Source organism: Penaeus vannamei, chromosome 15 (assembly GCF_042767895.1).
Source record: "Penaeus vannamei isolate JL-2024 chromosome 15, ASM4276789v1, whole genome shotgun sequence".
Taxonomy (NCBI): Eukaryota; Metazoa; Arthropoda; class Malacostraca; order Decapoda; family Penaeidae; genus Penaeus; species Penaeus vannamei.
The window spans coordinates 2,302,761-2,320,064 of record NC_091563.1 but is presented as its reverse complement, the minus strand read 5'-3'; the positions used below and the strand labels follow the sequence as shown (position 1 = coordinate 2,320,064).

The window sequence follows — 17,304 nt, the reverse complement described above, 5'->3', positions numbered from 1 at the left end:
AAGTTTTGTGCAATTGAATACATTTGTCTTTTCTGTAATAATAATACAAAAAGTCAATTTGCTCATTAATACTACTAATGTCTTATTCCTTTAACGATGTCCTCCTAAACAGTGATGATGCTTTGTCCAATATACAGATGATGGAAGACCTTACACAGACGGCGGAGAATACCGCGACTCGTCACGAGCTATTGGTCTCACCAGCATACTAGGCGAAAAAAAAAAACAAACAGAAGTACTCGTCTCGACTCCATTCGTGAAGAATTGCTTGGTTAATGAATATTTCGCCTTTAAATTGCACCCTTTTCAGTCATTTGAGCAAGGTAAAGCCCCATGTTCTAGATAGGCAGAATGACACACCTCTTTGCTGGTCCTCGTAGCACATCCTTCTACACACCTGTTCGTTCCGCTAGTTCACGCAGTCTGTTTCCCCTATCAAACATGCCATACCTTGTTGGTGGATCCTATCCTGGCCCCACCCCCTCGACTATACGAGATGGTCAAGAAAAAAGTAGTGATTTTGATCATAAATGTAGGTATAACATGACTTCACACGGCACTGAATATGTATCTCCAAGACTTGATATGTATTTGGCGATGCGTGTAATCATACGAGTATCGAGCTTGGAGGTCCCTTGTGAATAAAACGCAACGATTTTATAAAACCATAAGGCAGTAATATTTCTTGATAAGTATTTAAAAATACTAATAACCCATATGGTTGGTTGGAAAGAAGGGCAACAAATTGTCAAAACCATATCTCAGAAACGAATTAGTTGCCAACTAATTCCATCGTTTTACTTCTCTTTCCTCGCAATTCATCTTCCTTTCCGCACATAGATACACGATGATAGGAGATGACTTGCAGTTTTTTCTGAGATGGCACCTCCGACATCGGTTACGGAAGTGTCCTTTGTTGAAAAGAGCATTTACATAGAGGTTTATGGATATTAACCTCATCTGAGTCATTCCGTAATCATAGTTTCTCAAAATTTATTACGTAAAAATATGTCATCATTCCTGTATGACAAACCTTGCTTACCTATAACGTCAATAGTTTCATAAAACCTTGTTGTATAACGAAGAAATTAACAACATTACTAAAAAAAAAAAAAAGTTTTAACGTATTTTGCCTCAGAAAGGATTTTCATTCAGCAGATAAACGGTTTGTTATCACTCACCTCTGCGAAAGAGGTGGGTAATAGTGCGAATTATTTATAACAAATAAGGGTGCCTGAGAAAAAGAATTTTCATTCAGCAGATAAAAATGTTTGTTATCACCCACCTTCGACTTGTTTGTTCAGAGTATATTTCTCCCTGTAATACTAGCTGCGGCTTAAACAAGGCATATTACTATACGTTTATTTCCGCACGCGTCGCACTCAGCGCCGGCGTTGCTGCGCGCGAGAAGTACAAACGCCCGCGACACCGACGGCTCGCGGCGGCTGCGGCGGCTGCGGCGGCTGCGGCGGCGGCGGCGGCGGCGGCGACTGCGGAAAGTAAAGACGCATGCGACGACCGCGGCGGAGGCGGCGGCGGAGGCAGCGGGCGGGCGTCTCGGGGAGGAAGGGCGGAGGGCGCTCTAGTTGCTACAATACATGGTATTTCTCAAATTTTCGTGGGTAAAAACATGTAAATGTTTTACAATTTTAAAATTTTTGATGAACTTTATGTAGGTTACCCTTCGATGTCAAAGATAATATTTTAACAAAATTTTGGTGATGGACTTTATGTAGATAACCCTTCGATGCCTAAAAGATTATTTTCAGTAATTTTTGCATTGTAATCAATAGATAAACCGTCTATGTCAGTCTCATTTACCCCAGGGAGTCAAATTTTACCCTAATATACAGTTTGCAGGCCAGAGTCGACTCGACGGAACGACCATATGGTTGACGTAAAGCCGTAGGAGACAATAATAGAGTGTAAGTGATAATCTTAGATAACGAAGGACTGGCTTAATTAAAGATGTAAAACGGTCGATTGTAAGACTGAAATAGCAATGTCCCGCGGCCCGTCCTTGAGGATATGACCCTCGAGCAGCGTGTTTGACACCCCACGGCTGTGTCATCGTATACCTCCCACGTCGACTTACCTGTTCAGAGTGTGATTTTAACACTGTAATATTTATTAAAAGCAGGTTTGACAAGATTCTTGCAGAATAGAGCCTACTACTCAAAGGTAAAACACGGAGTACAAGTAGGTCTGGAATGGCAAGCGGGTCATCTGAACATGATTTCTTGGGCGTCTTTTTTCATGCCATTGGGTATTATGAAGAATCTTTATCAAAGACTAAAGTAGTCAACAAGATTTATTTGTATATAAAAGTGTTTTTCATTTCTACATAAGGAAGGTTGAAAAATATTTGAAAATGTAATGAGTAGGTTCTTAAAAGTTACTCCAGTCCATCCCCCGCCGCCCTTCCTCCCCGAGACGCCCGCCCGCTGCCTCCGCCGCCGCCTCCGCCTCCGCCGCGGTCGTCGCATGCGTCTTTACTTTCCGCAGTCGCCGCCGCCGCCGCCGCCGCCGCCGCCGCCGCAGCCGCCGCAGCCGCCGCAGCCGCCGCGAGCCGTCGGTGTCGCGGGCGTTTGTACTTCTCGCGCGCAGCAACGCCGGCGCTGAGTGCGACGCGTGCGGAAATAAACGTATAGTAATATGCCTTGTTTAAGCCGCAGCTAGTATTACAGGGAGAAATATACTCTGAACAAACAAGTCGAAGGTGGGTGATAACAAACATTTTTATCTGCTGAATGAAAATTCTTTTTCTCAGGCACCCTTATTTGTTATAAATAATTCGCACTATTACCCACCTCTTTCGCAGAGGTGAGTGATAACAAACCGTTTATCTGCTGAATGAAAATCCTTTCTGAGGCAAAATACGTTAAAACTTTTTTTTTTTTTTAGTAATGTTGTTAATTTCTTCGTTATACAACAAGGTTTTATGAAACTATTGACGTTATAGGTAAGCAAGGTTTGTCATACAGGAATGATGACATATTTTTACGTAATAAATTTTGAGAAACTATGATTACGGAATGACTCAGATGAGGTTAATATCCATAAACCTCTATGTAAATGCTCTTTTCAACAAAGGACACTTCCGTAACCGATGTCGGAGGTGCCATCTCAGAAAAAACTGCAAGTCATCTCCTATCATCGTGTATCTGTGTGCGGAAAGGAAGATGAATTGCGAGGAAAGAGAAGTAAAACGATGGAATTAGTTGGCAACTAATTCGTTTCTGAGATATGGTTTTGACAATTTGTTGCCCTTCTTTCCAACCAACCATATGGGTTATTAGTATTTTTAAATACTTATCAAGAAATATTACTGCCTTATGGTTTTATAAAATCGTTGCGTTTTATTCACAAGGGACCTCCAAGCTCGATACTCGTATGATTACACGCATCGCCAAATACATATCAAGTCTTGGAGATACATATTCAGTGCCGTGTGAAGTCATGTTATACCTACATTTATGATCAAAATCACTACTTTTTTCTTGACCATCTCGTATAGTCGAGGGGGTGGGGCCAGGATAGGATCCACCAACAAGGTATGGCATGTTTGATAGGGGAAACAGACTGCGTGAACTAGCGGAACGAACAGGTGTGTAGAAGGATGTGCTACGAGGACCAGCAAAGAGGTGTGTCATTCTGCCTATCTAGAACATGGGGCTTTACCTTGCTCAAATGACTGAAAAGGGTGCAATTTAAAGGCGAAATATTCATTAACCAAGCAATTCTTCACGAATGGAGTCGAGACGAGTACTTCTGTTTGTTTTTTTTTTCGCCTAGTATGCTGGTGAGACCAATAGCTCGTGACGAGTCGCGGTATTCTCCGCCGTCTGTGTAAGGTCTTCCATCATCTGTATATTGGACAAAGCATCATCACTGTTTAGGAGGACATCGTTAAAGGAATAAGACATTAGTAGTATTAATGAGCAAATTGACTTTTTGTATTATTATTACAGAAAAGACAAATGTATTCAATTGCACAAAACTTATTTTACTGATAATATACATGTCTTCTGTTAAAGACGACAGCAATGCGAGAACGTTTTAATGGTTTTGCCCTGTATTTTCATGACCTGCAAAAAATATGCTCCACCCATATGTATATATATATATTTCAGTCGTTCTTGGATTTGAGTAAAGTCTTTTTTTTTCTTCCTCTGAGTTATGTAAAAGGACGTTTTTCTCTTCCTTATTATGACATTAAGCGTTTTTTTTTCCCAAACGAATGTTTTCTACTTGCCATTAATGGAAAAAGTAATGAAGATATTGCTTCGGTTGCCACTTTTTCTTTTTAGGTGTGTAATTTTAACCTTTCCTCTATAATTTACCTCCCTGTCTCTATGTTGCTCGCCGCATACCCCTTTACTGCCATGTAAAAATAAGGAATGTCTAATGCAGACGCATAGAAAGAAAAAGTAAGTGCCTTTGTTTGCAAGTAATATGCTGATTATGGAAAATATATAGTTGCTGATGACTTGGTTTAAGAAAAGAAATGGAAATTCGCATGCCAGCTGCTAAGACCTATTGTATTGAGGCTGTCATGTACACTTTCTACTCCTTTGGAGTAAATTTATCCTTGGTTGATAATCCCGGTTTTAGGCGAATTTATCTATGTTCAATAGACGTAAAATTATAAAAGCTCTATGACAAAAGAGTTATTTTATCCTTAAACTGTTTCATATCATATAAAAGTCCTTTGCTTTGATAAAGAACCTGATGCTAAAACGACAAATAGTATTTGAACGATTACTTGACCTTCTTCTTTTATACATTTTTTCTCTCTTTTATTTTGATGGTGAAAACGGTTTATAGGGGCCTTTAACGGTTTTCGTCGCTACGACAATTAGCGAGTAACTTGATGAAAATGTATGCATTACTTAAAATATGGTGCATAAATGTGCGTAATACATGTAAAATGATAAAAACTATGACAGGAAGGGCAAACGTGTTTTATCATTTTATCCTAAAACGTCTTCATTTAGATACAGAGCCTATGGCTAAAACGTAAAAAAATGTATTACAATTGCTTAAAACCTCTTTTATACATTTTTCTAAAAGATAAATTGTTCTAAGGAACCTTTCAACAGTTTTCATTGTTATGGCAATTAGTGAATTAATTAGTGAACCATTATATCTTAGCCGAGGATGTTTAGACATATCAGTGTTTCGTAATGTGACATGTATGAATATTAAGTTTATCAGAGAATATTGAAGAGGTCGAGCAGTAAGTTTTATTCAATGTCGGTGTAAAAATAGTTGTTTCTCTTTGTACAGGGATTTTTTTTGATCAAAGGTAATTATGCATTACTTTTTAAAAATGGTGTCTAGATGAGCGTTTCCCGATAAAGTTAATTACAGTAGGCCGACGGAGAGGTTACTTAGTTCGATCTTTAACCGCATATTTGTGGGCAGGTGAGAAAAACGATTGCGGGAGATCGAGAAGTAAGTTTGGTTGAATTTATGCCCTCAAGCAAGTTTATGAAATAATTCGCACTTTTACAAATTTTCGCAAGCTTGCTTGTATATATAGGAGAACGGGCAGGTTTTGAAATGTCGTATCGGTTGTGTGGCGGGATAATTATCTCGCAAATGTGACACATCGACATGTACAAATATGCGAGAAGGTGGTTGCCACATTTATATTTGCGGATTAAATTCAAGTCGATTAAAACTCGATTCAAATTTTCTTATATTGCATTGTCGCCTGTTAAGATGTGCGTTTGTGGAAGGCTGAAAGCCATTATAAAGACATTGCCTGCAACAAGAGTTTTATGATCCTTTTCGCTGAATTGTATAGTTATTGTGAAGAATCATTGGCAATATAAGAACGACTGCTATAACTTGTTAAAAGATGAGTGGAGGTCTCAAAGGTAGTAATCGCCCACGAAGATAAGTCATTTCTGTTATTCTTGTGAGGACTTCCCTTGTTATATTGCGCATTTGTGATAAAAGTTATCATGTATGTTTTTTTGCGAGTGAATTTTTTGCATGCATAAATGGAGTGAGAATTGGATTTTCCCAAATGCCTTATATTTGTATAATATCAACATCTTAAAAACTCAGTGTTGGTTAATATAGCATTCTTTTTCTTGTTTGGTTACACCTCGGGACGAGATAGCAGCGCCGTCGCCATGGGAAGTGGTTGCACTTTCATACTCGTTACCGGAATACACCCTCTCGCACTCATCGATGTCGCCCGACCCCACCCGGGAGAGGCGACGTTCGTGGCAACTCGGTAATCATCGTCATGAGCGATGAGGAAGATGTTAGTTTTTAGTTGACGCGGGGGATGGACATATGGCCCAAGTATGATTTAAGCATGTCTAGTTGTTTGTGCTAGTGTATATTTGAAGATGATAATAAAGGTATATTGAGTACATGGCGATTTTTGTCATCCTTTTCATCGCATTGTATTATTATTATTGGGGTGCATTAGCAATTAAAGCTAAATTTACGTGTTTCAGACACGATGGAAAGCTAAATATAATTATCAGATCAATACCCATGATCATTTACCTCGCACAACCCCTCCCCCTCAAGATCAATATTCTTAACCCTTATCGCATCCGGAGAGCAGCTAAGAGTATTTCTTTGCCCTCTTTTGATGACCTGTGGCCACGCAGTGTTTGGGCGAGGAACAGGGTGAGGTATGGTTATTGATTATTTCACGCTCATTAGCCATGTCTTTGATCACACATCTATGGCAACCCAATGCTGGTGGGTGCATTAGCTCTTTAGTTAGTACTTGCGGAGGGTGGCGAGGGGAGCTAATTTGTCCATCGGTCTATTGTGCAGTTTGTTTTGCTACAAGCTTAAACACGATGAATAGCTATGTGACCTAACTCACGCCGGAAATGACCCTCTTTCGACCTGAGAAGGAGGGGGGTGGGAGGTAACACCTGTTATTGGATCAATACCTTAACCTCTGTCAGCAGCTGTGTACATGTTTGTTTGTTTGTCTATTCATCTTCTTCCTCTTACATGTTGAGACATGAGGTATAGCCATTATCATTGCTTTTGGTGAGGGGGTATGTGGGGAAGCTGGAAGGGGTGAATCACCTGTAACACCTGCAGATTGGTGCTTGTTTGTTTGTTTGTCTGCTTCTTCTCTTCTTCCTACAGGAAAGGGGGAGGGTGTGGAACCTGTGGCACCTGCTCTCAGGTTGATAGTTTGGCCCATGTCAGCAGGGTGCATATTTGTTTGTTCTTCAGCCTTTCATTCTCAATATTATTATTATTGTTTTTGGAGAGGAGAGGGCATTTTTCGGGTGTGCGTATTCTCCCTCATTAGTCACGGTTATTGATTTTCAGTAATCGATTATGATGATTACTTTCGGAAGTCATTGGGCCTGCTTCCTGTCGTGACACGTTAAGGGGTAGCTATAGTGGTGAGCCAATATGTCCAGGGTGTGTTTGGGTGAAGGGGTGTGTGGTGGTGGAGATCCTGTGACACCTGGTCTTAGATAGTTTGACCTATGTCAGGTACGTACGTTATGGGGTAAGAGGGCACCATGGGGGTGAATAATTTTGTCCGTGGTGTTTTTGGGTGAGGTGGTGGTGGGGGTTGGTGGAACCTGTGGCACCTGCTCTCAAGATGATAGTTTGACCTGTGTCAACAGGATCCGTGTTTGTTTGTTGTTCTTCTTCATCTTCTTCTTCCTGTGACCTGCAGGAATGGAGGAGGAGGTGGAACCAGTGACACTTGCTCTCAGGTTGATAGTTTGACCTATGTAAGCAGAGTACAAATTTCCTTTTTCTTCTGCCTTTCATTCTCAATATTATTATTATTGTTTTGGAGAGGAGAGGACAGAATTCAGGTGAGCGTATTCTCCCTCATTAGTCACGGTTATATATTTTCAGTAATTGATTACAGTAATTACTTCCGGAAGTCATTAGGGCACTTCCTGTTATGACACGTTAGGTACATAGGGCGGTACTTATGGAGGTGAGGCTATTCTGTCCATAGCGTGTTTGGGGTATGGGGATAATGCATGTTTGTTTGTTTGTCTACTTCTTCCTGTCTTCATCTTCTTCCTTTTCTTCTTATTCTTCTTCCTCTCCTCTTATCATTATTGCTCTAGAGAGGAGGAGTGGGGTACCGAAATGTTGGCAGCTGGGTGCATGTTTGTTTGTTGTACTTCTTCATCTTCTTTCTCTTCTTCTTTCTCTTTCTCGTATTCTCCTTATTATTATTATTGTTTTGGAGAGGAAAGGGAGGGGGGCATCCTTCAGGTGTGCGTGTTCTCCATCATTAGTCACGGTTACTGATTTCCCATAATCGATTACGGTAATTACTTCCGGAAGTTATTAGGGCACTTCCTGTTATGACACGTTAGGTACATAGGGGGGGGGGGGGACCCATGGGGGTGAGGCTGCTGTGTCCAAGGTGTTTTTGGGTGAGGGGTTGGGGTGGTGGAACCTGTGACACCTGCTCTTAGGATGATAGTTTGACCTGCGGCAACAGGATCCATGTTTGTTTGTTGTTCCTCCTCTTCTTCTTCTTCTTCCTCTTTCTCGTATTCTCATTATTATTGTTGTTGTTTTGGAGAGGAAAGGGATGGGGGGGCACCCCTTCAGGTGTGCGTGTTCTCCATCATTAGTTACGGCTATTGATTTCCAGTATCGATTACGGTAATTACTTCCGGAAGTCATTAGGGCACTTCCTGTTATGACACGTTAGGTACATAGGGGGGGACCCATGGGGGTGAGGCTGCTGTGTCCAAGGTGTTTTTGGGTGAGGGGTTGGGGTGGTGGAACCTGTGACACCTGCTCTTAGGATGATAGTTTGACCTGCGGCAACAGGATCCATGTTTGTTTGTTGTTCCTCTTCTTCCTCTTCTTCTTCTTCTTCTTCCTCTTCTTCTTCTTCCTCTTTCTCGTATTCTCATTATTATTATTGTTGTTTTGGAGAGGAAAGGGAGGGGGGGCACCCCTTCAGGTGTGCGTGTTCTCCATCATTAGTCAAGGTTACTGATTTCCCATAATCGATTACGGTAATTACTTCCGGAAGTCATTAGGTCACTTCCTGTTATGACACGTTAGGTACATAGGGGGGGACCCATGGGGGTGAGGCTATTCTGTCCATATAATCACTACTTATATATATATATATATATATATATATATATATATATATATATATATATATATATATATATATATATATACACATATACATAGATAGATAGATACATAGATAGATAGATAGATAGATAGATAGATAGATAGATAGACAGATAGATAGATAGATAGATAGATAGATAGACAAATAGATAGACAGATAGATAGATTTAGATTTATCTGTTTATATCATAAAATAATGTCCGCTTGTGCATAGTATTGGGTGAATATATAACCTCTCTGCTCGGGATTCGATCCCGCGCCGCCAGATCGTAATTAGTCCACTACTCACTCCACCTTTCTCCAACAACTTTCTCCAACCTTCTCCACCTTCCTCCAACGACTTCCTCCAACAACCTTCTCCACCTTTCTCCACCAACTTCCCACCACCAACTTCCTCCTTCCTTCTCCACCAACTTCCCACCACCAACTTTTTTCTCCAACTTTTTTCTCCAACTTTCTCCAACCTTCTCCAACTTTCTCCACCATTCTCCACCAACTTCCCACCACCAACTTCCCACCACCAACTTTCTCCACCACCTTTCTCCACCAACTTTTTTCTCCAACTTCCCACCACCAACTTTCTCCACCACCAACTTCCCACCACCAACTTTTTTCTCCAACTTTTTTCTCCAACAGATCGTGAACCCGAACGACGAGACCCAGTGCGTGACGTGCGATTGGGGGACACTTCCTTCGCCAGAGCATCTGAGGTGCAACCCCATTCCTGAGGTAAGATTGGGGTAAGAGGGAGGGAAGGGAGGGATGAGAGGGAGGGAAGGATGAGAGGGAGGGAGGTAGGGAGGGGGAGGGGGAGGCGGAGGGGAGGGGGGAAGGAGGGAGGGAGGGAGGGGGAGAGGGGGTGAGGGAGGGGTGAGAGGGAGGAAGGGGGAGAGGGAGAGAGGGAGGGAGAAAGGAGGGGAGAGGGAGGAAGGGGGGAGAGGGAGGGAGAAAGGAGGGGAGAGGGAGGAAGGGGGAGAGAGGGAGGGAGAAAGGAGGGGAGAGGGAGGAAGGGGGAGGGTGAGAGGGAGACGGGGGGGAGGGAAGAAGGGGGAGAGAGGGGGAGGAAGGAGGAGAGGGAAGAAGGGAGAGGTGAGAGGGAGAAAGGATGGAGGGGGAAGGGAGGGAGGGAGGGAGGAAGGTAGAAAGGAAGGGGGAGGAGTGAGAGGGAGAAAGGAGAGAGGGAGGAAGGGGTGAGGGAAGGGAGGAAGGGGGAGAGAGGGGGAAGGGCTGAGAGGGAGAAAGGGAGGAAGGGGGAGAGAGAAGGGAGGGGAGGGAAGGAGGGGTAAGAGTGAAGGATAGAGGGAAGAGAGCTTGATGAATATTCTCATTCCGGAGGCGACATTAGGGTAAGAGGAGAAGGGAGGGGAAGAGAGAGAAGAGGGGAAGGAGGAGGGAGTGAGAAAGGAGGAAGGGAGGAAGAAAGGAGGAAGGGAGGCGAAGGAGGAGGGAGGAAGAAAGGAGTAAGAAAGGAGGAAGGAGGAGGGAGGAAGGGAGGGGGGAGGAGGAAGAGGGAGGAAGAAAGGAGAAAGAGAGGAAGGGAGGGGAAGGAGGAGGGAGGAAGAAAGGAGGAAGAAAGGAGGAAGGAGAAGGGAGAAAGAAGGGAGGAAGTGGAGGAAGAAAGGAGGAAGGGAGGGGAAGGAGGAGGGAGGAAGAAAGGAGGAAGGAGGAGGGAGGGGGAAGGAGGAAGAAGGAGGAATGGAAAAGGGGGAAGGAGGAAAGAGGAAAGGAGAGGGAGGGAGGAGAGGGAGAGCTGGGTTGGCGGGGCAATTAAAAAAAAAAAAAAAAAAAGATGGTTAGGTGTTACCCCAAAAAATGATTTAAAAAAAATCAAGCAAAAAAAAAAAAGATCAATAAATAAACAAAATCAAGCAAAAAAGTAATAAATGAATAAAACAAACAATAAAAACAAGAAAGCAAAACAAATAGAACTAAAACGAGAAACAAGAAAGCAAAACAAACAAAACAAAACAAAAATGTTTTTTGTTTTGTTTTTTTACCTAAAAACTAAAACTATTTTTAGATCATTTTCCTAAAACCTGTTATTTTCTTAAAACAAAAAAAAATTTTCTTAAAACCTGTTCTCACCCCCACCCACTCACCACCGCCCACCTGACGCCCACCCTACCCCACGCCCACGCCCACAGGTATTCATCCAACCCGACTCGTGGTGGGCGATCGGCGCCATGCTCTTCTCCTCAGTCGGTCTCGTCATGACGGGCGTGGTGATGTGGGTGTTCGTGAGCCACAACGACACGCCCGTGGTGAGAGCATCCGGGCGGGAGCTGTCCTACGTGCTCTTGTCGGGTGTCTTCCTCTGCTACGCCATGACTTTCGTGTTCGTGCTGAAGGTGAGGAAGAAGGAGGGAGAAGGAGGGGAGAGGGGGAGAGGGATGGGTGAGGGGGGGAAGGGAGAGGGATGGGAGAGGGTGTGGGAGGGGAGGAAGGGGAGGGAGGGAGAAGGGGGAGGGATGGGTGGGTGGGGAGAAGGAGGGGGGGGGGAGGAGGAGAGGGAGGGGGGGATGGGAGGGGGATGGGTGGGAGGGATGGGAAGGGTGGGAGAGGGGGTGGGATGGGTGGGGAGGGGGAGGGAGGGAGAGGGAGACAGAAGGAACAGAAAGAGAGAGCGAGAGGGGGAGAGAGAGAGAGAGGGAGAGAGAGAGAGAGAGGGGGGAGAGAGAGAGAGAGAGAGAGAGAGAGAGAGAGAGAGAGAGAGAGAGAGAGAAAGCGATAGAAAGAGAGAGGGGAGAGGAATTAAAAGAAGGAGACAGTATTGTATATATGTATATATACATATATATATATATATATATATATATATATATATATATAAATATATATATATATATATATACATACATATAACAGAAAGTCGCTGGAGGAGGAGAAAAGAGAGAGAACAAGACAAGAGGAAGTATTTTATCCATTTTCCTTCCTCATAGATTCCACGAATTATCAGAAAAAGAAAAAAAAAAAAAAGAAAAAAGAAGTGAGAATTCATGTCACGTGTCCTGGTTCAATGGATTCTTGGGAAGTGGAATCGACACTTGATTAAGTTGTAAAAGTGGTGATGATGATGATTTTGATGATGATGGTAATGTCGATTCGTAAAATAATGATTCAGAAAGAGTCATAATGATTATGATAAAAAATGATGATGATTATGATAAAAAAAATGATGATGATTATGATAAAAAGTGATGATGATTATGATTTAAAAAATGATGATGATTAAGATTAAAAAGTGATGATGATTATGATAAGGATGAAAATTATAATTCAGTAATAGGCATAATGATGATGATAAAAAGAATCTAAATATGGTTATGATAATGATACTATAAAAATAATCATTCAGTAATAATCATAAAGATAATAACAAATCTAATGATGATTATGATAATGATGATTTAAAAAAAAGGATTCAGGAATTATTACAAAAAAATCTCATGATGATTATGGTAGATACGAGAAAATAATGATTCAGTCATACTTATATTGATAATTATAAAGATGATAATGATAATGAAAAATAATGACTCGCTAATGGTCAGAATCACTATTATAACGATAACACACTAGATAAAATTATAAAAATCATGATTGTTGCAATTCGTATTAAATGTCATAATGATAATGGATTGATAACAAAAATATTAAAAATCATAATGAAAATGACAACACTGAAAATTTAGATTGTATAAACAGAAAAAAAATATCTTTATCCTTTATCAATACTAACATTATCGTTATTACTATTATTATGATTATCATTAGAATTAGCATAATTGTTATTACTATTATCATTATCATTATCATTATTATCATTATCTTTATCATCATCATCATTATTCTAATCACCATTATCCTTATTACTATGACTAGTGCTATTATTAGTAGCAGCAATGATTATATTATTATTATCATCATCCTTATCATCATTATTATAATTATCAGTATTATCAATATTATTACATAGATAGATAGATATATCTCTATAGATAAATAGATAGATAGATAGATAGATAGATACACATAGACAGATAGGTAGATAGACTTAGATAGATAGATAGAATATAGATAGAAAGATAGATATAGATATATACAGGTGTATGTGTGTGGGTATATATATATATATATATATATATATATATATATATATATATATATATATATATATATATATATATATATATATACATATATATATATATATATATATATATATATATATATATATGTGTGTGTGTGTGTGTGTGTGTGTGTGTGTGTGTGTGTGTGTGTGTGTGTGTGTGTGTGTGTGTGTGTGTGTGTGTGTGTGTGTGGAGGCGTGGAGGGAGAGAGAGAGGGAGAGAGAGAGAGAGAGAGAGAGAGAGAGAGAGAGAGAGAGAGAGAGAGAGAGAGAGAGAGAGAGAGAGAGAGAGAGAGAGAGAGAGAGAGAAAGAGAGAGAGAGAGAGAGAGATGGATATATATATATATATATATATATATATATATATATATATATATATATATATATATATATATATATATATATATATATATATATATATATATATATTTATATGATATATATACATATATACATATATTCATTTATATAAGTATGTTCAGCGGTTCCGGCCATTCCCCATATCAACTATATCATGTTCCTCTACATCCTGAAATTAATAATCTCCCTTAATGAAAAAGATAGTCCAGCTCCCTCATAATTAAAAATCCTGCTCAGGGCACCGGAACCTCCCTTCCTTAGTCTTCCTTAGTTTTCTTAGTTTTCTTTGTCTTTTTTCTTTAGTCTCTGTTAGTTTTCTTAGTCTTCTTTGTCTTTTTTCTTTAGTTTTAGTTAGTTTTCTTAGGTTTCTTTGTCTTTTTCTTTAGTCTCTGTTAGTTTTCTTAGTCTTCTTTGTCTTTTTTCTTTAGTTTTAGTTAGTTTTCTTAGGTTTCTTTGTCTTTTTCTTTAGTCTCTGTTAGTTTTCTTAGTTTTGTTTGTCTTTTTTCTTTAGTTTTAGTTAGTTTTCTTAGGTTTCTTCTTTAGTCTTTGTTAGTTTTCTTTGTCCTCTTTGTCTTTTTCTTTAGTCTTCGTTAGTATTTCTTAGTCTTCTTTGTTTTGTTTTTCTTTAGACTTAGTTAGTTTCCTTAGTCTTTTTTTGGTCTTTTTCTTTAGTCTTCGTTAGTTTTTCTTAGTCTTCTTTGTCTTTTTTTCTTTAGACTTCGTTAGTTTTCTTAGGTTTCTTTGTTTTTTTTTCTTTAGTCTTTGTTAGTTTTCTTAGTCTTCTTTGTCTTTTCTTTAGTCTTCGTTAGTTTTATTAGTTATGTTTGTCTTTTTCCTTAGTCTTCGTTAGTTTTCTTATTTTCTTTGTCTTTTTCTTTAATATTCGTTGGTTTTCTTTTTCTTCTTTGTCTTTTTCTTTAGTTTTCGCTAATTTTCTTCGTTTTCTTTGTCTTCTTTTTCGTCTTCGTTAGTTTTCTTAGTCTTCTTTATCTTTTTCTTTAATCTTCGTTAGTTTTCTTTGTCTTCTTTGTCTTTTTTTAGTCTTTGTTAGTTTTCTTATTTTTCTTTGTCTTTTTATTTGGTCTTCGTTAGTTTTCTTAGTCTTCTTTGTCTTTTCTTTAGTCTTCATTAGTTTTCTTAGTCTTCTTTGTCTTCTTTACACTTCGTTAGTTTTATTTTCTTAATTGTCTTTTCTTTAGTCTTCGTTAGTTTTCTTATTTTTCTTTATCTTTTTCTTTAGTCTTCGTTAGTTTTCTTTTTCTTCCTTTTCTTTTCTTTATTCTTCGTTAGCTTTCTTTTCCTTCTTTGTTTTCTTCTTTAGTCTTCATTAATTTTCTTCTTTGTCTTTTCTTTAGTCTTCGTTAGTTTTCTTAGTCGTTGTAGCAACACTTTGACCGTCCTGTAATCTAGATTTGTAGTGAATATTGCTTGGTAGAGAAAAAATAATTCATTAATCAATTTATTACGTACTACATAAAAAATGAATAATTGATCAAGAATGAAAGAATGAAGCAAAGAAAAATACTTGTTTTTTTGTTTGTTTGTTTGTTTTTTGGTGTAATATCTTTAATAAACTATATTTTCTGTAGCTGAGGCTAATGACACTTATCTATGTTATGTTTAATGTATAGTGTAATTAGTCTTAAAGATCGTTTTCTGTAGAATATTTCGGTTTTGACATTTTGTTTAGACACACTTGTAGTCTCCAAAATATGTAGGAATGAGAACAGGATGGAAAGTGGTAAGTGGTATGCATACACACACATACACGCACACACACACACGTACACGTACACATGGACTTACTCACACTAATACACACGCATACACACGCATGCACACACACACACACACACACTGACACAAACACACACACACACACACTCACAAATCATTGTCAATAATGCTTTCGGTGCACATCAATATATATATATATATATATATATATATATATATATATATATATATATATATATATATATATATATATATATATATATATATATGCGCATATGCACTTAAATGCAGAGAAAGGGAAAGACAGAGAGACGGTTTGCACGAATTAACCTTTGACTGAACGTAAGCTCAAACTTTATGCTTTGCAAAAATAACCCTTCCCACTTTAATCCATTTACCTGCCTTCCTCTCCATCATCATCCATCACTTTAATGCACCATTTAACCTTCTTTTTCTCTCTCTTCCTCTTTCGTTCAAAATCTCTAGCCATCAGCTGTTGTGTGCGGCATTCAGAGGTTCGGCCTTGGCTTCTGCTTCGCCGTGGTGTACAGCGCCCTCCTGACCAAGACGAATCGCATCGCCAGGATCTTCAACGCAGGGAAACGAACAGCCAAGCGACCTTCATTCATCACGCCGAAGTCACAGCTGTGCATTTGCTTCTTCATTGTTTCCATACAGGTGAGCCGGGTTTCCGGGGCAGGGATTCGGACAATTTGTTGGTGGTGGCAGTATTGGAAATTTGTTTCTTGTGTTGTTTTTTCTTGTTCTTGTTAATGTTGCTTTTTGTTGTTATTCATATTGTTTAATTAGTTATTCTTGTTAATATTACTTCTGCTGTTGTTCATATTATTATTCTTGTTGTCTTTTACTGTTTTATTGATCCACGAGAAGTAAAGAGCATTGAAATGTCATTAATAGATAAATAGATAAATAAATAAATTGATAAAATAAAGATAAAAACATGTAAGATTTTTATTCACGTCTCTTTCTCATTTCCGTATATATGCTTCTACGTGTTTCTTTTTCCATTTCATTTTTTTACGTTATTATCATTATCAAACACTTGCGTATACATTGTACGTGTAAATGTAAGTGTTAGAGAGTTCGTGTTTGCGTGTTTATTCAATTCGTAATTTCGTTCTTCCGGATATATAAACCTGAATATATTTCAATAGATGGATTATTTTCGTTTTTGCGGATATATAAATCTGAATAAACGGATTATTTTCGTTCTTGTAGAAGACATATAAACCTGAATATATTTCCATAGACGGATCATTTTCCTTCTTGTGGCTATATAAACCTGAATATATTTCCATAGACATTATTTTCCTTCTTGTGGATATATAAACCTGAATAAACGGATTATTTTCGTTCTTGTAGAAGACATATAAACCTGAATATATTTCCATAGACATTATTTTCCTTCTTGTGGATATATAAACCTGAATAATCGGATCATTTTCCTTCTTGTGGATATGTAAACCTGAATATATTTCCATAAACGGATCATTTTCCTTCTTGTGGATATGTAAACCTGAATATATTTCCATAAACGGATCATTTTCCTTCTTGTGGATATGTAAACCTGAATATATTTCCATAAACGGATCATTTTCCTTCTTGTGGATATATAAACCTGAATATATTTCCATAGACGGATAATTTTCCTTCTTGTGGATATATAAACCTGAATATATTTCCATAGACGGATAATTTTCCTTCTTGTGGATCTATAAACCTGAATATATTTCCATAGACGGATAATTTTCCTTCTTGTGGATCTATAAACCTGAATATATTTCCATAGACGAATTATTTTCCTTCTTGTGGATCTATAAACCTGAATATATTTCCATAGACGGAAAATTTTCCTTCTTGCGGATCTATAAACCTGAATAAACGGATCATTTTCCTTCTTGTGGATATATAAACCTGA

The 17,304-nt window shown here is 38.8% G+C and overlaps 1 protein-coding gene across 1 annotated transcript in view; it reads left to right on the top strand.

Annotated features, from left to right (window-relative positions):
• The first annotated feature begins 9,777 nt into the window (after positions 1–9,777).
• The window catches only part of LOC138864238 (metabotropic glutamate receptor 2-like), a 9,970-nt gene continuing 2,443 nt past the window's right edge, over positions 9,778–17,304 (top strand). The window contains exons 1-3 of the mRNA XM_070130895.1: positions 9,778–9,867; positions 11,283–11,486; positions 15,852–16,043. Coding sequence (XP_069986996.1) covers positions 11,322–11,486; positions 15,852–16,043 — 357 coding nt within the window. The 5' untranslated portion in view covers positions 9,778–9,867; positions 11,283–11,321. The remainder of the gene's footprint in view (positions 9,868–11,282; positions 11,487–15,851; positions 16,044–17,304) is intronic.